Raw genomic sequence first — 19674 nt, forward strand, 5'->3', positions numbered from 1 at the left:
TTCATTGCCCTAAAAATCCCTTGTGCTCCATCTATTCATTCCTCCCTCCCTCTCCCCAAACCCCTGGAAGCCATGATCTTTTTATTGTTTCTGTAGCTGTGCCTTTTCTAGAATGTTATTTGGTTGGAATCGTACAGTTTGTAGCCTTTTCACACCGGCTTCTTTCATTTAGTAATATGTCTTTTAAGTGTCTTCCATGTCTTTCATGGCTTGATCTTTTTTTTTTTTTGCTGCACATATATTTTAAAATTTACATATATGTACTGTTCATTGTTTCTAAGAACGTTTAGAGCTTTAGTTTTTTAAACTTACATAGTTATCAAGCGAATAAAGCCAACCATAAAACAAGAATTAATTAAAAAAGATACGTACATCCCCGCTATTAACAGCAACATTATTTATAACTGCCAAGATATGAAAGCTTCCTAAGTGCACACCAATAGATGAATGGATAAAGAAGGTATGTAATAGAACACAACTCACCCATAAGAAAGAAGGGTATTTTGCCATTTGCAGCCCTTCATTCACTTTTTTTCCACTTCAAACCCAGAATTTTATAACGGGCATAAATATTTCCATTGCATCAAAAACAACAAAATACCTAGAAATAAACTTGACCAAAGAGGTTACCTATACTCTGAAAACTGCAAAACATTGATGAAGGAAATTGAAGATGATACAAAGAAATGGAACGACAGCTTGTGCTCTCGGATTGGAAGAATCAACACTATCAAAATGGCCACATTGCCCAAAGCAGCCCACAGCGTCATCGCAGCCCCCGTCAAAATACTCACGACACTCCTCACAGAACTAGAACAAACAAGTCCAAAATTTATAAGGAACCACAAAAGACCCCGAGCAGCCAAAGCGATCTTTCGTAGGTTTTTTAAAACTTTTTGTTCTCTTTTCTTACGGTTTGATGACTAGAGAAGGTCCTTTAACATTTGTTATAAGGCTGGTTTGGTGGTGCTGAAATCATTTAGCTTTTGTTTATCTGTGAAGCTTTTGATTTCTCCATCAAATCCAAACGAGAGCTTTGCCGGATAGAGGCCCTCCCGCAGAAGTGAGAGTTCTAAGCCCCAGGTCAGGCTCCCAGGCCTCCGGTTCCAGCATTGAAGTTTGTTTATATTTTTAGAAAACCGGACACGCTGCTCCAATGGGGAGGCAGGGAGTGAGTGGCGCATGCGCGCTCCTGCCCCGCCTCCCTCTGGCGTCGCGCGGTTCTGACGTCACCAGACGGCCGCCTCCCGCCCCGCCCCCTGCCCGCGCGCTCCATCGACGGCTGGTTCTATCAGAAAGTTAAAAAAAACTAACGGTGAAACCAAAAGGAGTCGTTGCGACGTCCTCTTTCTTTTTTTCTTCGCTGTGGACTGAGTCCTAATATGGCTATTTTACCGTCAAACCTCTTTTTAAAAATTTTAAATTAAGCCACCCCCTTGGAATGGTTTCCTCCGCATCCCCCGCCCGCGCGGGCGGAACCATCCGAACCACCCCTGGGAGGGGGCGCGGGTTCCGGCCGCGGAGACGGTGGCTCGGCGGCCGCTGCAGGGTCCCGCCGGACCTCGGAGTCGCCGGGCTCGCGCGGCCTTCCCGGCTGCGGGCCTGGCGGGGCTCCGCGCGCCTCGGTGCGGGGGTGGCGGGGCGCCCGGCGGCCCGCGCCTCCTCCGCGGCCTGCGCGCGTGGTACGACCCGGCCGAGTCACGCGCCCCGGGGCGGGCGCCGCGCCCCCGTGCGGGGAGACAGAGGAGACGGTGAGGGGAGCCTCCCCGCGGGGCCCGGAGGGCGGCGAGGGCTCGGGCCCTGGGGGCGCCCAGGCCTGTCGGGTTAGTGGGGCCGCCGCCCCGGGGCGGTGCGGGTTGAGCCCGCCGGAGAGGGCGGGCGGTGCGGTCGGGCGCGGCCCGGTCCCAGAAGGGAGGTTCGGCCCGGGAGGTGGGTCGCCGCGGAGGGCAGGGGGGAGGGTGCCGGAAGGGAGCAGGTCCCCAGCCCGGGGACCCCCGGCACCAGCCGCCGTGGCCGTCGGGGCGCAGGAGGGCCCGTAGCCCCAAGAGAACGTGCTGCGGGGCCTAGCCCCGCGTCTGCCCGCCCAGGGCCACGGGGTGTCACGCGAGGCCGCGCGGGCGGGGTCTGAGCTGGGGGAGAGCCCTGCGGAGCTCGGGACCCCGCACTTGCCGGCGGCCCAGCGGATGCCTCCGGGAGGCTCCGGTGCGCGACGCCGCGGCGCGTCCTCGTGCTCGCCGCGGCCAGGAGCCGTTGTGTGCCGCGTCTGCCTGCAGAGTGTTCGTACTCGGTAGCACCTTCCGCCGCCCGTGGTCCTCGAGCAGACCACAGCCGGTCGGGGTGAGAGGGACCCAGGGCCAGGGTGCGCCGCAGGGAGGGGGGCAGGGAGGACAGTCCCCACGTCGCTGGCCTGGTCCCGGGGCTCGGCCGCGCTGGGAGGGGCGCGGGCAGGGGCCCTACCGCTTCAAGGTATTCGAACGCTTGCGTGGAGTATAATGTCGAAGAGACTGTCAGGCAGGGGAAGATCTCTGCTTCTTCCTTGGATTCTGGAAAGCTTGTTGGGAGGGAAGACCGGTTAGGCACCTGGTAGGGACTAGAATTGGAGAGCGGACCTCGCGCTGCCCGAAATTCTGGTTCCACGTGCGGTGGTTAACTCCCAGAGGTGGATTTCGGCCTGTGTTTCTCAGCTTCGGGGTGGTGCTGAGAGAGGTTAAGTAGCATGTTTGCGGTCACCTGGCTGCTAAGGGCTGGAGACAGGCCCTTAGGTTTGCGTGACTTAGGACCAGGTTTATCTAGGGAGCCTCGCTGCGTTCCACTGGCTGCCTGGGGCTGTGGCCCTCACGATCCAAGTAATACTCAGAAGTCTTGTCACACAGGAGTGCTTTTCACTTAGAAAAATGTGTGAGAGTAGCCCGTTTTGATCCTGGATGCTGGAAAGTGACTTGGCAGTATCACCTCTGCTCTCCTTCCGGTCGAGGGCGGGAAGCTTGTGGGCCTGTGTCTGAAGGGCTGAATCCGCCTGGTGTGGGTGCTGTCTGATCAGTCCTCGGATAGCTGAGAGCCGGGACCATGAGGACTTTATTTTCAAATGTCTTATGTTTTTCAAAGACGTTTAAACATAAATACTTGTATTATAACTGTCATGATAAAGGACCTCTTATAGGTCCTTTATGAAACAGCTGTAGAGGTGTGAGCGCTCAGCTGGGACTTTAACTGCAGCATCAGCTTGCCGTCTGCTGCGGCTCACAAGGCAGGTGGCCTGCCAGCCATTCCCAGCCAGGGAGTCCTCAGATCCTCTTCTGTGATGGTCTGATTTGAGGCTGACCGCAAGCTGCTGGAGTTTTTTTGTTCACTCCCATTGCTCTTGGCTTTAGCTCTGATTTGTTTTCCTTCCCTAGAAGACGTCTGGTCTTGGAGCTGAAGTACTGCTGCTGTTGCCGCCTGACTGGAAGTGGCCGAGGCCGGGTGGTGGCCGAGTGACTGCCGAGTGTACAGGTTTGTGTTGATGCCGTCCACCTGGGGTGACCCTTGGCCAAGTGCTGCTTCTGCTTGGATGTCTTGCTGCAAGAAACCTTACTTCTCTTCCCTTGAGCGCTTCCCAAAGGAAACTGTGATCTCCTTTTCGAGGCTTAATGCCTCTGCTTTTATTTTGGGTCTCAATACATCTTCTTCTAAGGTTCTTACTCCATCAGTGGTCGCCTCTCCCCTTCTTCCAGTGGATTTTTAGACGATCGTTTTTTTGACCTCACTGTAGTGAGCCATTTAAATGTGGTTTATTTGGTCTCAGACTTGGCCTTTCCCGTGCTGTGCCCATGAGCCTCCCGCCTGTAGGTACCCTCAGTGAGCTTTCCACTTTCTGTGGCAACAGCTGTCATCTCTCTCTGTGCAGTTCATGAATTCACTTATTTATCTGGCATGTATTGGGTGCCTGCCTTGTGTCAGGAACTGTTATAGACAAGACAGAACCTCCCTGCTTAGGGAATGTCCCTCCCAGCACAGGAAAGCAGAGGAGGAGGGAGTGCTGGGTGGAGGGAGCAGCTGTCCGGGGGAGCTGACGGGGCTGTGCAGAGAGAGGCTGGATGCTGAGCACTGAGCAGGTGGAGGTCTGGGGAGTGTTCCGGTCCTTGATCCCCAGCCCTGCCCCTTTGACGCTGCAGTCCCCAACCTCTATGGAACTCAAGACCTTCCAACTGAATGTCAGCTGCTCACGTCAGCTGAGAGGGTGACCGCGGAATGGCGGGTGGGCTAGAGAAGCAGCTCTGAGCGTGGCCACCGGCAGGGAGGCCACTGGGAGGACCCACTGAGGGATGCCTTAGCACCGGGCAGTTGAGGATGCTGTCCTGGGACTCCCACCCCCGTGTGTGTTCTTGCCATCTGCTGCTTTTCCTCCGTCCTCCAGTCTCAGCATCCCAGGCAGGCGCTCTGACTGGCCCAGCCGTGGTCAAGCTTGTACCTAACTGCCAGGGGGCGAGCACAGAGGGCGTCTGACTTTCTGTCTCTGTGATGTGGGCTGGGGTCGCTAAAAGAGAAAAGAGGCTTTGGATCCTGGCCAGCGTCTTCTACTCAGTCAGGCATTGGACACTTGGGTGGCCCCTCACTGTCTTGGGCAAGGCCGCCCAGGAGAAGGGTCTGTGGCGCTGGGAATACTCCGTGCCTGTGCTGTCCTTTCCCGGCGGTGGCCATGAGCCCCATGGGCTGGTGAGACTGAGGGGCGGGGCCCTTCAGTGTAGCCAGTCTACATAGGAGTTGCTGATGTCTTGGGTCTGGAGAATACTTGTCCCTACTTTGGCTTGACTCCCTGGCCCTGCTTGTCACACGTGTTTGGTAAGTGGGCTGTCGCTGTCCCCCCTCTGGGCCTTTTCCCCCTGTGTTCTTGTTTCTAGGCCTCCTCCACCTGCTGGAGCCGAGGGGACAGTCCCCCCACCAGGGGGCGCTTGGCCTCTGGAGTGACAGTGGGCTTCGCCTCATTGCCTGTCCTTCTCTGTGGCCTTGGCCAGCTCCTTCTCCCTTCCACAGCTGAGCTCTGGGGCCCCACCCCGGCTCCCGCCTGTTGTCCCCCTCCACCCGGAGGCCTCCCAGCAGCTGCCTCAGCTGCCTCCTGTCCTCCAGTCCCTTTCTCGCTGGTCTAGATGGCCTCTGCCTTCTCCACGCTCACAGCGCGGCTGGAGCAGAGTCTGTAGCTCCGACTTGGGGTGTGGTCGCGCTCCGGGCTGTCTGCATCCCCTTCCGCGGGCCTCCCCGCTTCCACCCTGGCTCCCAAAGTCTTTTCTGCACAGCAGCCAGAATGTTCTTTTTAAAATAAGATTCAGGTTTATTATCAGAACCCACGAAAGGCTCTTTAATCTCTGAAAAAAATTCAAGATCTTGCCACGGCCTGGAAAGGTCCCTAAAATCTGTCTCCTCCTCGTCTTCCGCGCTCGCCCCCAGCTCTGCAGACGTGCAGCCCCTGGGGCTCCCCCCTTCCTCAGCTCTCACTTGGGAGACCCTCTGTACCCACATCCCACCTGCCCTGTCATTCTTTGCCCTGGGCCTGCTGTTCTCGTCCTAAACCTGTCACCACGTGAGAGCAAGCACTTCATCGCAGGTCTCCCCTCCAGAAGGTCAGCTCCATGAGGCAGCACCACGGCACCCACAACGGCACCTGGAACGCGGCAGGTGCTCCCTGCCGTGTTGGAGTGAGCGCCCCATGGGTGTGCTGCGCAGTCCCTGTGCGCGCATCCCCCTGCCCACCTCACAGCCCTACCCGTTCTCCCCGGGGGGTTTTCTGTGGGACCCGCGTGACGTTGGTCATCACTCCCCATGGGCGGGGATGCTGTCTGTCTGTCTTGTTTCCCCTGCACCTGCTACAGTGCTAGCGCAGGTGGTGTTCAGAGCCAGCTGCCTCTGCCGGGCAGGAACCCGGTGGAGGACGCCACATGGCCTGGGGCAGGACGGGGGTGCTGGTGTTGGTGGGCTGGTGGGCTAACGGTGTGTCCCTCCCACGCAGGCCTTGTGCTGTCTCCCTGGCACCATGAATGCCATTGTTGCGCTCTGCCACTTCTGCGAGCTCCATGGGCCCCGCACGCTCTTCTGCACGGAGGTCCTGCACGCACCACTCCCGCAGGGCGCTGGGAACGGGGACAGCCCTGGCCGGGCCGAGCAGGCCGAGGAGGAGGAGGGCGGCATCCAGATGAGCAGTCGGATCCGCGCCCACAGCCCCGCCGAGGGGGCCAGCGCCGAGTCCAGCAGCCCAGGACCCAAAAAGTCAGACATGTGCGAGGCAGGTGTCTCTGCGGGGTCCCATGCCGGTGCTGTGTGCTTGACCCCCAGGGGTGGCGGGGGAGCATGGGCCCAGGGCACAGTGGACGTGACCTCACAGCCGGCACTGCAGCTGACTGTTCCCTGGGGGCCGGTGGAAGGCGCTGCTGCCTTCATCCCCTTTGGTTCTTCCCCTTCCTCCTGGCGTCAGCTCTCCCAGCCCGCTCTGTGCCCCAGGCAGTTGGCAGCACCATGGAGTTTGCCTCCCCGTTCTCCCCTCATGTTCGTGTTCATACCTTGCCCTCGGCCCAGCGTTCTCGGGAGTTTTCGCTGCATGGGTGGCCTGTCTGGGCATTCTTCCTTGTGCAGCTTCCTAAGCCCTGGGGAACGAGGGTTAAGTTCCCTCACCAGGCCACTGCTTCACCTGAAGGACCTGGGTCGGGACCCGAAGTCAGGGCTAGTGTCACTCCTGCCACCATGGTGTGAGCAGAAATCCAGCCACGTTAGTTTGGCTCCGCTGAGAGCAGCCGGCAAGCCTGAGGTTGATCTACTTATTGCTGGAGACACCTGTGAGGGATGGAGAGGGAGGGCGCCAAAGGTGGGGGAGCTTTCCTTCCTGAGATGGAGAAGAAGGTAGATAGGAGGTCTGGGCAACTAGAGTCCGGGAGAGTGTCCTTGAGCTGCAGTGGGCTTGGAGGGGAGGGGCCCTGCATCGCACAGGGACAGGCTTGCTTCTGGGCCCTCTTGCGCGCAGCCCAGGTCCAGGGCAGCCTCCAGCAGGCACAGCCCCCGCCCCAGCATGGAGGTGGCTTCAGGGCACAGCAGCCAGGCCACTGTCCAGTCCGTTCCCTGCAGCAGAGGGTCTGGGCTTGTGTTCTCAGGCTGCACAACAACGCCAGCGTCTGGAGCCTCCCGAGGCCCCTTCCAGGTGGTTGTGCTAGGGTCAGGGCAGAGGCTGGCACGGCGTGCTGTGTGAGCCACCGCTCAGCTTCGCCTTCTGTGATGTGGGGGTGTTCCCTGTGATTCCCTCACGGAGTTGTGCTCTGGATTAAATGAGATAATGCAGAGCTCTTTGAAAGCCCTGCTACTTAAATGGTCAGTGGGTTAGATCTGACCACCTTTGTGAGGCCTGCTCCTGGTTTTCCTATTCAGGAAACACTGACATCCTCAGCGAAATGTAACTCTAGAAGCCGGTTATTTTTATACGAAGATTGAGTTTTCTGCTTCAGAGTCACATGAGAGTAGGAAAACGTGTCGCTTGCTTCCTGGCTGACTGTTCCTCTTTTATTTTTCGTGGTCAGGGCTGCCGGTCACTTGCCGCAGGGCACCCTGGGTACATCAGCCATGATCAGGAGACCTCGATTAAATACGTCAGCCACCAGCACCCCAACCATCCCCAGCTCTTCAGCGTTGTCCGCCAGGCCTGCGTGCGGAGCCTGAGCTGCGAGGTGAGCGTCTGACCGGGTCTCTGCAGGAACGTGGCACACATGCTGAGAGGCCTGAGCAGGGTAGGTGTTGGTCATGGAAGGAGGCAGACATGCAGGCATGAGGAAGACGGCACACCCACAAGCAGGGCGTGGGGCAGCCTCGGGTCGGGGATGGGTCCTGTTGGATCCCAGTTTTCCCAGTGGTCATTGGCCTGCCGTTTTCAGCGCCAGACTTGCGTCAGTCACTCTTTGTGGACACGTGCTCCGGCGTGCCGACTATAGCAGACACACCTCCTTCCTGCCTCAGTGGGCATCCCTGCCCCAGTGGGCTGCCAAGGAGTGGGTCTGTGTGTCCTACATGCACGGTGGGGCAGTTGTGGCCGAGTCTTAGCTTCTGTGTTCTCATGTCACAGAGAGTTGAGAGTCTAGTCACTGACGCTTCCTGTCCCTGTACCACGGAGCAGACGCCAGGCTCCCCTGTGCCGGCCCTCGCTGCCCCTGGCCCACCTGGCTGGCCCACTCTTTCTTCCTGCCACCCCTCTGCTGGCGGCAGGCGGCCATGTCTGATGGAGCTGTGTGGCATGTCGTGGGGGAGGCCTGGCTTCTCCTGCACACAGAGTATGCCACTCTGAGGACGGGGGTGCACAGTGGCTGCCTTGGCCTGCTGGTGGTCCGGCGTGCTGCAGGTGAGGGAGCCGGGGTAGGTGTCGTGTTGCACAGGGGTTCTTCACAGCTCAAGGCAGGAAAAGTGAGTGAGCCTGCTGTACTGGCCTTTGCGTTACATGGAAACCAATGTTTTCTTGAGGAAATTTGACCCCGGGAGCCAGGTGACGGCAAACTTCCTCGCTCATCCCGCTCTGCCGGTAGCCGGCGCTGGTTGATGAGCGTAGAGAAAGGTCTGGTGTGACGATGTGACCGCTGCGGAGGCCTGTGCCTGGAGCGCTCTTGTCTGGCCCCAGGTCTGCCCCGGCCGCGAGGGCCCCATCTTCTTCGGGGACGAGCAGCATGGCTTTGTGTTCAGCCACACCTTCTTCATCAAAGACAGCCTGGCCAGGGGCTTCCAGCGCTGGTACAGCATCATCGCCATCATGATGGACCGCATTTACCTCATCAACTCCTGGCCCTTCCTGCTTGGGAAGATCCGAGGCATCATCGATGAGCTCCAGGACAAGGCTCTCAAGGTGCAGGGGCGGGGCGAGAGCAGGGTTGGGGTGGGGTGGGCGGGGCTGGAGGGGCGGGGTGAGGGCGGGGCGAGAGCGGGGTGGGGTGGGGTGGGCGGGGCTAGAGGGGCGGGGCCTGGGGCCGGAGGCCGGCGCGCCTCTTCGGCTGGGCCTGTGCTGCGGTCTTTGGCTGCCGTGGGTGTCACGGCGGTGAGCCTGCAAGTCGGTCAGGCCTGCGGGCTCCACTGGTCCCTCTCGAGCCTGCTGTCCGGCTTTCCCGCAGTCAGACGCCCGGTTTCGTCCGCGCTGTCTTTGTTTCTGACCGTCATGTCGGAAGCCTGACCGCTAATCGCGGTGCAGACCCACACCTAAGGACGTCTCAGGACGGCCGGCTGGTGCTCTGGCGACAAACAGCCTTCAAGCCTCAGCCGCTTGAAACCACGAAATTTGTTTCTTGCGTCCATTGCAGGCAGGCGGGGGTCTGCTCGCTGGAGTCATCCTGGCGGGCGGAGCGGCAGCCGCGTTGCGCTGTAGCTCCTTTGCCGGCTGTGGGGCGGGGAGGGGACCAGAGGCCTGGCTCTTCTCTCCTCTCCTGGCCAGAGGTGGTCCCCCGTCCACCCACGCAGGGTCTGCGCAGAGCCTGGAGGGGACTGGAAATGCTGGGGAACAGCACTCCTGGCTGCCTGAGCCCCTCCAGGTGCCGGGCGAGTCACTGTGGGCCCAGCAGTCGCTCTTCACTGACTCCCCTTCTCCCGCGGCTGCTGATCCACTGGGAGACAGAGCTGTTCCGTCTGGAATGACACTGCTGGTCCTTCTTTACTCCTGGCCCAGAAGCAGGATGGGACAGTCTTCAGGAGCAGGACGCCAGCTGGGTCTGGGCTGCGGGCTGGCATTGTTGTGAAGGGCTCACGTTTCCCCTTTGCTAGTCAGGTGTTTGAAGCGGAGCAGTTTGGATGCCCGCAGCGCGCACAGAGGATGAACACAGCCTTCACGCCGTTCCTGCACCAGAGGAACGGGAACGCTGCCCGCTCGCTGACGTCCTTGACCAACGACGACAGTTTGTGGGCGTGCCTTCACACCTCCTTCGCTTGGTAACCGGGCTCGCGGTCTTCACGTAGCCACTGGGGTCAGAGCAGTCACAGGGTGTTGGTAGGACTGTTCCGGGTTTGGGGGGACCGTCGCTGGCCAGGTCCCTTGGTGCCTCTGTGCTGTGACTTGTTAGTGACCACTGAACTGGACTCAGCCCTCCTTGTCCCATAAGTACATGGGAAACGCGTTCAGGTGGAACTCACTTCCAGTGATGCTTTTAAATTGAAGTTTGTGCACCAGGACCGGTGGTCTCTCCTGTTTCCGTAAAGCGCGGCAACTGTCCACACAGCTCTGGGTGGCGGGGGAGCGGGGCGGGAGCTGGAGAGCGGCTTAGCTGGGCGAGTCTGGCTCCGGTTCTCAGGGGTTTTGGATCAGGCAGAGCTGCTGTCTGAAGGTTTGGCTCCCTCTCAGGGCTGGCAGGTTGGTGTTGGCTGTGGGCAGGAGGCCTCTGCTGGTTGCTGGGTGGTCACTCGGGAGAATGAGGCGGGGTCTGTCAGCTCTCATGACCTGAGAGGCCACGTGTGTTAGAAGGGCGCCATGTCACCGGGCCCGGCCTAGGCAGGAGGAGAGGATTAGTGTCCATCTTTTGAAGAGGGGAGTGTGGGCATGTTTGAAAACCACCACGGTCTGTCCTCTGGCTACAGACTGTCCCTTTTCCTTCCCTTGCAGGACATGCTCCTTCCAGAGATTCCCCCAGATTCTCATTCCTGTGCAGGCCCCGGTGAGGTTGACGCCCCTCCCTTGTAGACTCTTGAGCGCAGTTCCTAAGAGCCTGCAGTCTGGAGAGGCAGCGTCTGTCTCCCCCACAGAGTTCCTCCTATCTTTTAAAAACCACTTTAACTAGGGAGATTTCCAGACGGAGCCAAAGTATAATGAATTGTACAGTGAACTACCCACCTTTGTCCTGCTTTAGCAGTTACCGGTTTTATTGTGTTTGCATTCATTCCTTCACTTTTTTTCTGGAATACTTTTTAAAGCAAATTTTTTTGGGGTGGTGTTAATTAGGTTTATTTGTTTATCTTTTTAATTATTATTTTTTAATGGAGTCACTGGGGATTGAACCCAGGATCTCATGCACGGTAAGCAAACACTCTACCACTGAGCTCTGCCTTCTCTCTTAAAGCAAATCTTAGTTGTATTATTTCGACCATAAAACCATGATCGCATCCAACAAAGTGGACTAATTTCTTAGCACCATCCACCCCAATCCACGTTTGCTCTCCCCCCTTTGCCTGGGAGTTGCCTTTTGAGTTGGGGTCATCAGAACCACCCCTGGCAGTGGGCAGATGTGCCGAGTCCCTTGGACTACGCCAGCTCCTCCTTGCTCCGCGGGACACCTGCCTTTGCGGGAGGGCCTGGGCCTCCCCTTTGGGGTTCAGCTGGCCAGAGCCCCGTGGTGTTGCTTGGCTCATTCTTTTGTACCCGTTTTGGATTAGTTGGTAGTTAGAGGAAGAGGCTTGGCTGGCTTCAGGTCCAGCGTTTCTTCTAGCAAGGGCACTTCACAGGTGGCTCTGTTCCTCAGGCTTCTGAAAGCATGCGGCAGCCGGCTGACCGAGAAGCTCCTGGAAGGCGCGCCCACTGAGGACACCTTGGTCCAGATGGAACAGCTTGCGGGTGAGCTGGGAGGTGCCTGTGTGGGAGCCTTTGCCTGTGGCGGCTGCAGGGGCCGCCTCACGCACCCCGCCCTCCCCAATCCCAGCAGAAGGAGCTGAGGAAGGGGACCCCAGGGGCGAGCCCACATAAGTTGGCCCTTTACTCTTTGTGTCTTTATTGTGGTTTCCTGTTTTGTTCCCCTTGACAGTCAAGCGAGAGTCTGTCCGCAGGCAGGCTGGGAGGGTCACTCCTAGGGCTGTCACTCTGGAGAGGACTGGTCGATCGATGTTTTCGTGTCCCTGGTTCACAACAGCCATGTGTGTGGCCTTTCTAGACAGTCTCTCCTCCTTTGCTCTCTAACAGTAAGGACCCAAGGTTTTCCCCAGGGACAGTGGTCCCCAGACCTCACTGGCACCTGACCAGCCCTCCGGGTCTGGGGCTCTGGTCCTGTGTGTGCTAAGCAGCTTCCCGGGGGTCTGCCTGCCTTCCGGAGATGATCTGGTTTTCGTTGTTGTGGGCCCGCGGCCTTAAACGTGGGGGCGGGTGGATGAGACCTGTGACACTGTGTGTGTGCTTCGTTACTGGCAACGCATGACGTGCTTCATTTTGCAAGCGGCTGGCTTTGACAGCTGGCGCTGTTTCGAGCTCATCCCTGCAGTCTGGTGACTGCATTGCTGTCCTGGGGGGAGGGGAGGGCAGCAAGGGCAGACACGTTAGAAAGAGCAGCCTTCAGACCCCTCGTGCCCTCGTGGTTCTGTTGCCAGAGCCGTGTGTGGTAGTGAAGGTGGCGGGTAGTCTGTTGGTCATTTGCACAGAGAGCGCTGTGTTTGGGGAGCGAAGGGCAGGCACCCTGGGCTCCTGTCCCGTCTCGGAGTGTGTTTTGGTCACAGGGAAGGTGAGCAGAGGGCTCAGGGCGCACGCTGGCATCGGACCGACCCGGCTGCAGCTGCTGTTCTGTGACACGGAGCAGAGGCGCCGTGTTGTGTGAGGCTCGTCGTGAAGACAAATGGCAGCAACAAGTTGTTCCGTAAAACGGGGAGGGTGACGAGGGGTGCACGGAGCCCTGCGGCTGTGCCTGCCCGAGGCGTGTGCACTCAGGGACCCCGAGCCTGTGTCTTCCGGCCCCCGTGTGAGTCTCCCCACCGGCAGGCACAGCTTGCGGCGCACAGGGCTCCCGCAGCCACAAGCAGCCGCTGGCGCAGGCCTCCTGGCTGGCCTGACCTCGGATGCCTTGGGCTGAGTTGTCTTGGGAAGAGACTTGCATCTGGAGAATAAGGGTGTCCCGGCAGTGCATGTCGTGACTGTCCTTGCCGTCTGTCTTGCAGACTTAGAAGAGGAGTCAGAAGGCTGGGACAACTCTGAGGCTGAAGAGGAGGAAAAAGCCCCTGTCCTGCCGGAGGGCGCAGGAGGGCGGGAGCTGACCGAAGGCCCAGCAGACCCTTCCTCACTCTCAGACTGTGGAAACTGGCAGCCCCGAAAGCCATCTGTCTTTAAGTCCCTTCGGCATATGAGGCAGGTAGGCCGTGGCGGGGTGGGGCCTGAAACAGACGCCCTGGAGCAGAGCTGGGTGCTCTCCCTCCAGCTGGTCCCTGTCCAGCAGACGCTGGCCTTTCGGCCTGTCTTGTTCACGGCCCAGCGGGTCTGGTTGGGGAGGAGGGGCCAAGAGCCTTCTCAGCGGGTGCTGGAGATGGTGGTGGGCGTCCGGGGTGTCTTGGCCCCAGGATCAGTGAGGTTATAGATGGTTTCTTTAAAAGAAGGCCTGTGGTCCTTGCCATTCTAGAACCTTCTAAAGGAGTTGAGCAGCGTTGTGAGTTTGCATGGAAATGACCTGAATGGCAGCATGGTCTGGGGCTTTGGGCTGAGCTGCAGAGTGCATGTGGGATGTGGGTGATGGGGACAGTGGACAGTCACCAAGCACCAGCAGGAAGTGCGGTGCCGTGGGTCGTAGAGAGCGGGGCCGACCGGTCGGGAGGAACAGGCTGCTAGGTTACCAAGGCAGCACATCTCTTGTTACAGCACCTTCCGGTGTTCATGTTTACGATGAGCATGAATGTTACCAGAAGTAAAGGTTGATTTAACAGCGGAAGCTCTGTGGGGCTTCTGGGTGAGAAACATTCGCCCCCCAGAATCGTCCTGGTCTGGCCGCAGTGCCTGTCGACTGCCTGCGGGCACTCAGGTTGGAAGGGGTCTTGAACTCCGCGGAAGGTGGGAGCACTCCAGGCTGCTGGGGTTTGCTGAGGTGCTGTGTCACAGCCTCCCCTTCCTCTCTGGCCGTATTCGTAAACCATAAAGCAGCGTCACAGCAGTCAGCAAAGGGTAAAGGCAGGACAGGGAAGGCAGTCCTCTCCAGCGACGCCTGGGTGGGAGGACCCCCAGCTAATGCCAGCATCATAGCAGTCAGCAAAGGGTAAAGGCAGGACGGGGAAGGCAGTCCTCTCCAGCGACGCCTGGGTGGGAGGACCCCCAGCTCTGAAGGGCATTGCTGGGCTCGGGGCTCTGGATACAGCTTGCTGCCTGCGGGCGGGCGGCGGTCCTGGGGGTGGTGCGCCCCCAGACCACGTGCCAGAGTCGTGCGCCTCCTGGGTGCGGAGGAGTCAGGATGCCTGGCTCCCTTTCAGGTGGTTCTGTGAAAGTTGAGTGTAGAGAGAGAAGGTAAATGTCGCAGAACACTGGTGTTTTGTCTGCTTCAAGTTCTTGAAGGGAAGACTGGGGAAAGGGTCTCAGAGTGTGCAGGAGCTCTGGGGTCAGGGTTTCAGGTGCGGATGCATAGGCTCCGCCCGCCTCTTCCTGACCTAACTTCCTTTACTCCACAGAGAGCTTCTGGACGAACGCACAAGTGACTCCCGTGGGGCGGGAGGAAGTTCAGGGCAGAACTGTCTCTTTCAGGTCCTGGGCGCGCCCTCGTTTCGCACGTTGGCCTGGCACGTCCTCATGGGGAACCAGGTGATCTGGAAAAGCAGAGACGCAGACCTCGTCCATTCAGCTTTTGAAGTTCTTCGGGTGAGAGGATCTTTTTCCTTGTGCATTTGGCCTAGTGGGTTTTTAAAAAATCTGGACTTGAGGTGTGAATGTTAAGTGTGTCGGGGACTCAGGGCAAAGGTTCGTGCCTGAATCTGAGAGCTGCGTTTTTTCCACTGTTAACGACAGTAGCCATTCGTGGTCTTCACTTCCAGTAAGGAGTCCATGCTGTCCTGACAGATTGATAACTAACTGTCCCACCTGCCCTTCCCCAGCCCCCACATCCTTCTCAGAAGCTGTTGGAGTGGCTCACAGCTGCTGTAGAAGCAGGTCTGGGTCACCAGGCAGTGCACGGGGCGTCTTGATGAGTGGGTGGGACTCACCTGAGGCAGGCTGCCTCAGCAGCGGGCATGGTGGGTGCCAAGGCCCAGGTCTCGCTCTGAAAGTGTGTGCGTGCTGGCCGTGTGGAGACAAGATGAAGCAACCTCTCAGTGAACTTATGGCCTCTAGGAGGACGGGGGGAGACACGAGCACGTGAGGAGGCAAAGAATAATGAAGAGTTAACGCTGCGGAGCAGAGGCGGCAGCAGCCGTGTGGCCGGCTGCAGGAAGAGACATGGGGCTGTGTGGGGGACGCCCCAGTGGGCCTGAGTGACTGGGGTGCCTTCTGGGAGGAGAGGGCTTTGGGCTGAGCTGCAGAGTGCATGCGGGATGTGGGTGATGGGGACAGGCGGGGACAGGATCACTTCTGAGCTGCTCTGTCCCCCCAGACCATGCTGCCAGTGGGCTGTGTCCGCGTCATCCCCTACAGCAGCCAGTACGAGGAGGCCTACCGCTGCAACTTCCTAGGGCTCAGCCCGCACGTGCACATCCCCTCCCACGTGCTGTCCTCAGGTGCGTCCTTTGCTGCTGCTCTGAGCCCCTGCATCTCGGCTCAGAAGTGGAGCTGCACGGCTGGATCTGAGGGCAACGGCTGCTGGGCTCAGAGGCACAAAGACCCTGGCTGCTGGACCAGCTTTCCCAGTGGCATTGAGTCTCTATTTTCTGTCTTTAGAGTGGGGGAAAGTTGGACTGGACAACTTCCTAGTGAGGGAGGCCTGCTGGGCGTGGGTCTCCATGGGGCCGGATCACAGTCCTGGGGGTGGGGCCAGCACCAGTGGAGGTTAGAGGGTTTCAGTGCTGTCGTGGGTGTGAGTCACCTACGCCGTCCAGAGGCAGGAGGCTTGCTGGGCTGGTTGTGCGCCTCCTGAGTCCCCGGCCCCGGGTCTTCCTCTCTCACTGTTCTCCTGTCGTGCTTCCTTGTCCTCTGCAACTCCTCCTCCTCCTCCTGCGTCCCTTAAATTCGTCCTTGGTGTTCAGCGCAGTGGGCTGAGTCAGCATCCCTCATTTCCGGTTTGGGGAGCTCGGGAGTTAGCCTGGGTGCAAATCCCCGCCTCCCGAGGTGAGTCCAGGACTCCTCTGAGTACGTCGGTCCCAGCGCAATCGGCGCTCAGCAGCCTCAGCACCCAGGCCAGGGCGCGAGTCCGCAAGGCAGCGCCTTTTTTCCCGGTGGCGTGCAGAATATAAGCCCTGGCGTCAGAGATGAGGGTGATACGGTTACCGCCACTGGCTGTGTGACCTTGGGCAAGCCACTCAGCTTCTCTGGGTCTGTTTCCCTGCTGTGAGACGGGGGCTCTAGCGGGATCCCTCTCCTGGTGCTGCTAGTGCTCAGCGAGCCGAGGTGCACGGCGTGATAGCCATCGCTGTAATGCGGTGCGCGTAGTTTCTCCCCGGCAGGCGGTAGCCCTGACTCTTCACAAGTAAACCACAGGAGGTGTTAAATGCCCGCGCGTTGCCCCTGGGAGACGGGAGCGGTTGGGCGCAGCAGAGCGGGTCAGGCGTGTGGAGGGCGGCGGGGCCCCCAGAGCCGGCACTTTGTGCCCCGCAGAGTTTGCGGTCGTCGTGGAGGCCCGGCCGGCAACCCGCTCTGGCCCGCAGCCAGCGGGCTGCGAGGACGCCCAGTCTCTCAGCAAGCACGAGTTCGTGGTGACCAGTGGGAGTCCTGTCGCTGCGGACCGAGGTGGGTGCTGCCGGGCCGCCTCCCCCCGGGGCCAGATGGGGAGGAGGGCGCTGAGCCCTGTCCCACTCTGCCCCCATCTGTGTCCCCAGTTGGCCCCACCATCCTGAATAAAATGGAAGCTGCTTTGACCAACCAGAACCTGTCCGTGGATGTGGTGGACCAGTGCCTGGTCTGCCTGAAGGAGGAGTGGATGAAGTAAGCCCCCCCCGCTGGGCTCCTGGGTCTGCGCTGTCTGACCAGGGGGGCTGGGCTGTGGCAGCGCTGTGTTCTGCTGTGGGAAGTCAGAAACTTCCAGAGAAAGCGATATTCTGTGGCCCCTGGGAGAGAGGGTACAGAGCCGGGTTATGAGCATGGGTTTAAACACGGCCCACCGCTTGCCACGTTAGCAGGGTGCCCTGGCGCGGGTGGCCCGCACCCCCGGCCACAGACTGCCCTCTGCACGGTGGGGCGACGCCTGCCTCCAGGGAAGCAGGTATTTCTGATGCTTCATTAACTTTGAAAATTGGAAGGTCAGATAAAAGATGTTCCCCTTTTATTATAAAGCAAATTACTTCTCCTGCCTTCTTAGTAATTTTTGTGAAATTTAATTAGCCATGCTTTGTTCTAATTTCAAGTAACAGAGTTTAGGAGCAGCAGCTCCTTTCACGCACGGGAGGGACATCTTTCTTGCTTGTTTCCCGTTTTGCTGCACCAGCCGCGTCGCCCAGGGTTGGCCTGGTGGGCGAGTGGGGGCCCCGAGTGTGCAGGTGTGGGCTGCTGCGTGCATCTCCTGTGTGCGTCTGAGCTCCAGCTCTGCGTGCGTGCGTGCGTGGGGAGCTTCGTTGGTCTTGAAGCTGTTCAGGTCTCAGGGCCAGGACGCTGGTGTTCATGCTGTGCTGTCTGAATGTGTGTTTTTGGTTTTCTGCAGCAAAGTGAAGGTCCTTTTCAAATTCACCAAGGTGGATAGTCGACCCAAAGAGGACACGCAGAAGCTCCTGAGTATCCTGGGAGCGTCCGAGGAGGACAATGTCAAGCTGCTCAAATTCTGGATGACAGGCCTGAGCAAAACCTACAAGTCGCACCTCATGTCCACGGTCCGAAGCCCCACAGCCTCTGAGCCTCGCACCTGACCCCGCTGTGGGAGGCCGTGTCTGCCTGCCAGGAAGCGGTAGAGGCCGTCCTCGCCACCCAGCTCAGAGACAGGCCTCTGATGGCACTCCCTGGCTGCCCTCCCGTTTCCCATCTGCTGGCGTGGAGCTCTTTCCTAATAAGAAACGGAAACTGTTAGGTCTTGACCTTTGCCCTCTGTGTGGGCTGTGGGCCTGGTGTGCTCCTTGGCACTGTCCTGCAAACTGAGTGGCTCCAGCCCTGAAGGGGGCAGTGGGAGACTTCAAGCTCGAGGCCCTGCACTGGTGCAGCGCTGTGGAGGAGGAGGTAAAGAAAGCGTCTCGCGCCTCTTGTGGACGCAGAGCTCAGAATTTATAGGGAGGTCGTGTCAGGCCAGCCCCGACTTGGGTGTCTTGGCTGCCATATCCCGTTGTCTCTTGAGGTGAGGGTTTGAGCCTTTCTGTTCTGAAACGCAGTGAATTTCCAGGCTTTATGTGTATGTGAGTTTGGCTGCAGTTGTGAGTTTTCAGGAAGCGTGCTGATCCGCAGTCGTCAGAAACCTGGGTTTGAGTTGAGGTGCAGGGAGAGGCTCTCAGGGTGGAGTGGGTGCTCCCTTTGTCTCTGGATCCCCTGGAGGGCGTGTTCTGAAGTGTCTGGCGACGCTGTCCGGGCTGCTTTGAAGTCTCCCCGTATCTTGAAGACACGCCCTGGTCTTTTTCACCCAGAGATGCTACTTCGCTGAAATACCCGATGGGGCCGTGGGGCCGGCCTCGCTCTCTGTGGGGCCGAGAAGCCTGTCAGCGCTCTTTTCCAGGCCGCTTTGCCCTTTATTGCTCCTTGAAACGTCTGCGTTTGGCTGCAGTTGCTCTGCAGGGTGTGGTCCTCGTGCACGTTTCTGATGAGGACTTGTGGTCTGGGGGGATTTTCCAGCGACTTTGCTGATTTGTTTGTAGTTTTTCGTGTTTAACTTAATGACGAGCTGTCTGTGTCATGCAAGAGCATTGGAATAACATGTATTTTATAAGCTGCTGACTACGTGGTTTTATTGGCTTGATGTCTAAAATTGTCTTGGGTCAGTCACTGAAATTAGTGTGATTAAAATAACACAAACAATACAACTATTTTGGAACTCTGGACTCTAGTGAACACTTAGAGTGTCCAGGGGAAGACTCGGACAGTAAGTTGTGGTTAGTTTTCAGTAGCTGTTAGTACATACACCGCAGGTCTCTGCCCGCCCCCAGCGGCATGGCAGGGCCGTGCACACCTTCCTGGAGCAGCCTGCACACCGCTCACAGGAACGGGGCGTAAGAAGGGTCCTGTCCTCCAGGTACTGGCCTCTGCTTGTTGCTGACTGCTGCCTCTGGTGACAGTGCAGACAGGGGCGGCCCTTGTCGTGGCACCTCCCGTCGCGATGAGCTGATGCCCGGGGTGTCGCAGGCTGGCGCCCTCTTCCCTGCTTCATTTTTCCCTTTTCCCTGTTCAGGAGCCAGACATTAAAGACAGAACATTCAGAAACAGTTGCACGTGTGAGAAAGTTAGAAAATGACTGTGTGTGCCCAGGGAAGGACTCAAGAAAAGAGCTGAGAAAAACCGAAGTTTACACCTCAGGTGACCCTTGGCAAAGAGCTCACAGCAGTAAAGATAAAAGCACAACAACAACAAACCAGCAAACCCTGGGGAAGAGGGAGGGTCTGATTTCCAGAGTTACCACATTACTAGACTTAAATGTCCAGTGTTGAACAACAGCAACAAAAGTCACAAGGCACACAAAGAAATAGGGAGGTGTAGCCTGTCGAAAGGGAGGAATCCAACAGAGTCTGTCCCAGGAAAGACCAAAAGGCAGATACACTAGGCAAAGACTTTAAAACAACTGTCTTAAAGGTGCTCAGAGTACTAAAGGAAGATGTGGAGACGGTCAAGAAAATGATGTATGAACAAAATGGAAACATCAAAGAGAGAGAAAACCAGAAAAGAAACCAAAAAACTTCTGGAACTGGAAACACAATAACTGAAGTGAAAAACTCACTAGAGGGATTTAAAGACAAAGTTGAGCAGGCAGAAGGAAGAAT

The 19674-nt window shown here is 58.2% G+C and overlaps 1 protein-coding gene across 2 annotated transcripts; it reads left to right on the forward strand.

Moving 5' to 3' along the window:
* The first annotated feature begins 1678 nt into the window (after positions 1-1678).
* FLCN (folliculin) lies at positions 1679-18629 on the forward strand. 2 transcript variants are annotated; one of them, XM_031467422.2, is made up of 13 exons: positions 1679-1751; positions 3396-3492; positions 5984-6256; positions 7536-7682; positions 8621-8842; positions 9752-9912; positions 11433-11524; positions 12829-13019; positions 14390-14503; positions 15231-15354; positions 16388-16519; positions 16609-16714; positions 17427-18629. In XM_031467422.2, the coding sequence occupies exons 3-13, from the start codon at positions 6008-6010 to the stop codon at positions 17626-17628; spliced, it is 1740 nt and encodes a 579-aa protein (XP_031323282.1). In that variant the 5' UTR covers positions 1679-1751; positions 3396-3492; positions 5984-6007; the 3' UTR covers positions 17629-18629. The 2 variants fall into 2 exon arrangements, with proteins under 2 accessions (XP_031323282.1, XP_031323281.1); XM_031467421.2 differs by having other exon boundaries at positions 1697-1823.
* Positions 18630-19674: the final 1045 nt, after the last annotated feature.

This window comes from Camelus dromedarius, chromosome 16 (genome assembly GCF_036321535.1).
Source record: "Camelus dromedarius isolate mCamDro1 chromosome 16, mCamDro1.pat, whole genome shotgun sequence".
NCBI classification, from domain to species: Eukaryota; Metazoa; Chordata; class Mammalia; order Artiodactyla; family Camelidae; genus Camelus; species Camelus dromedarius.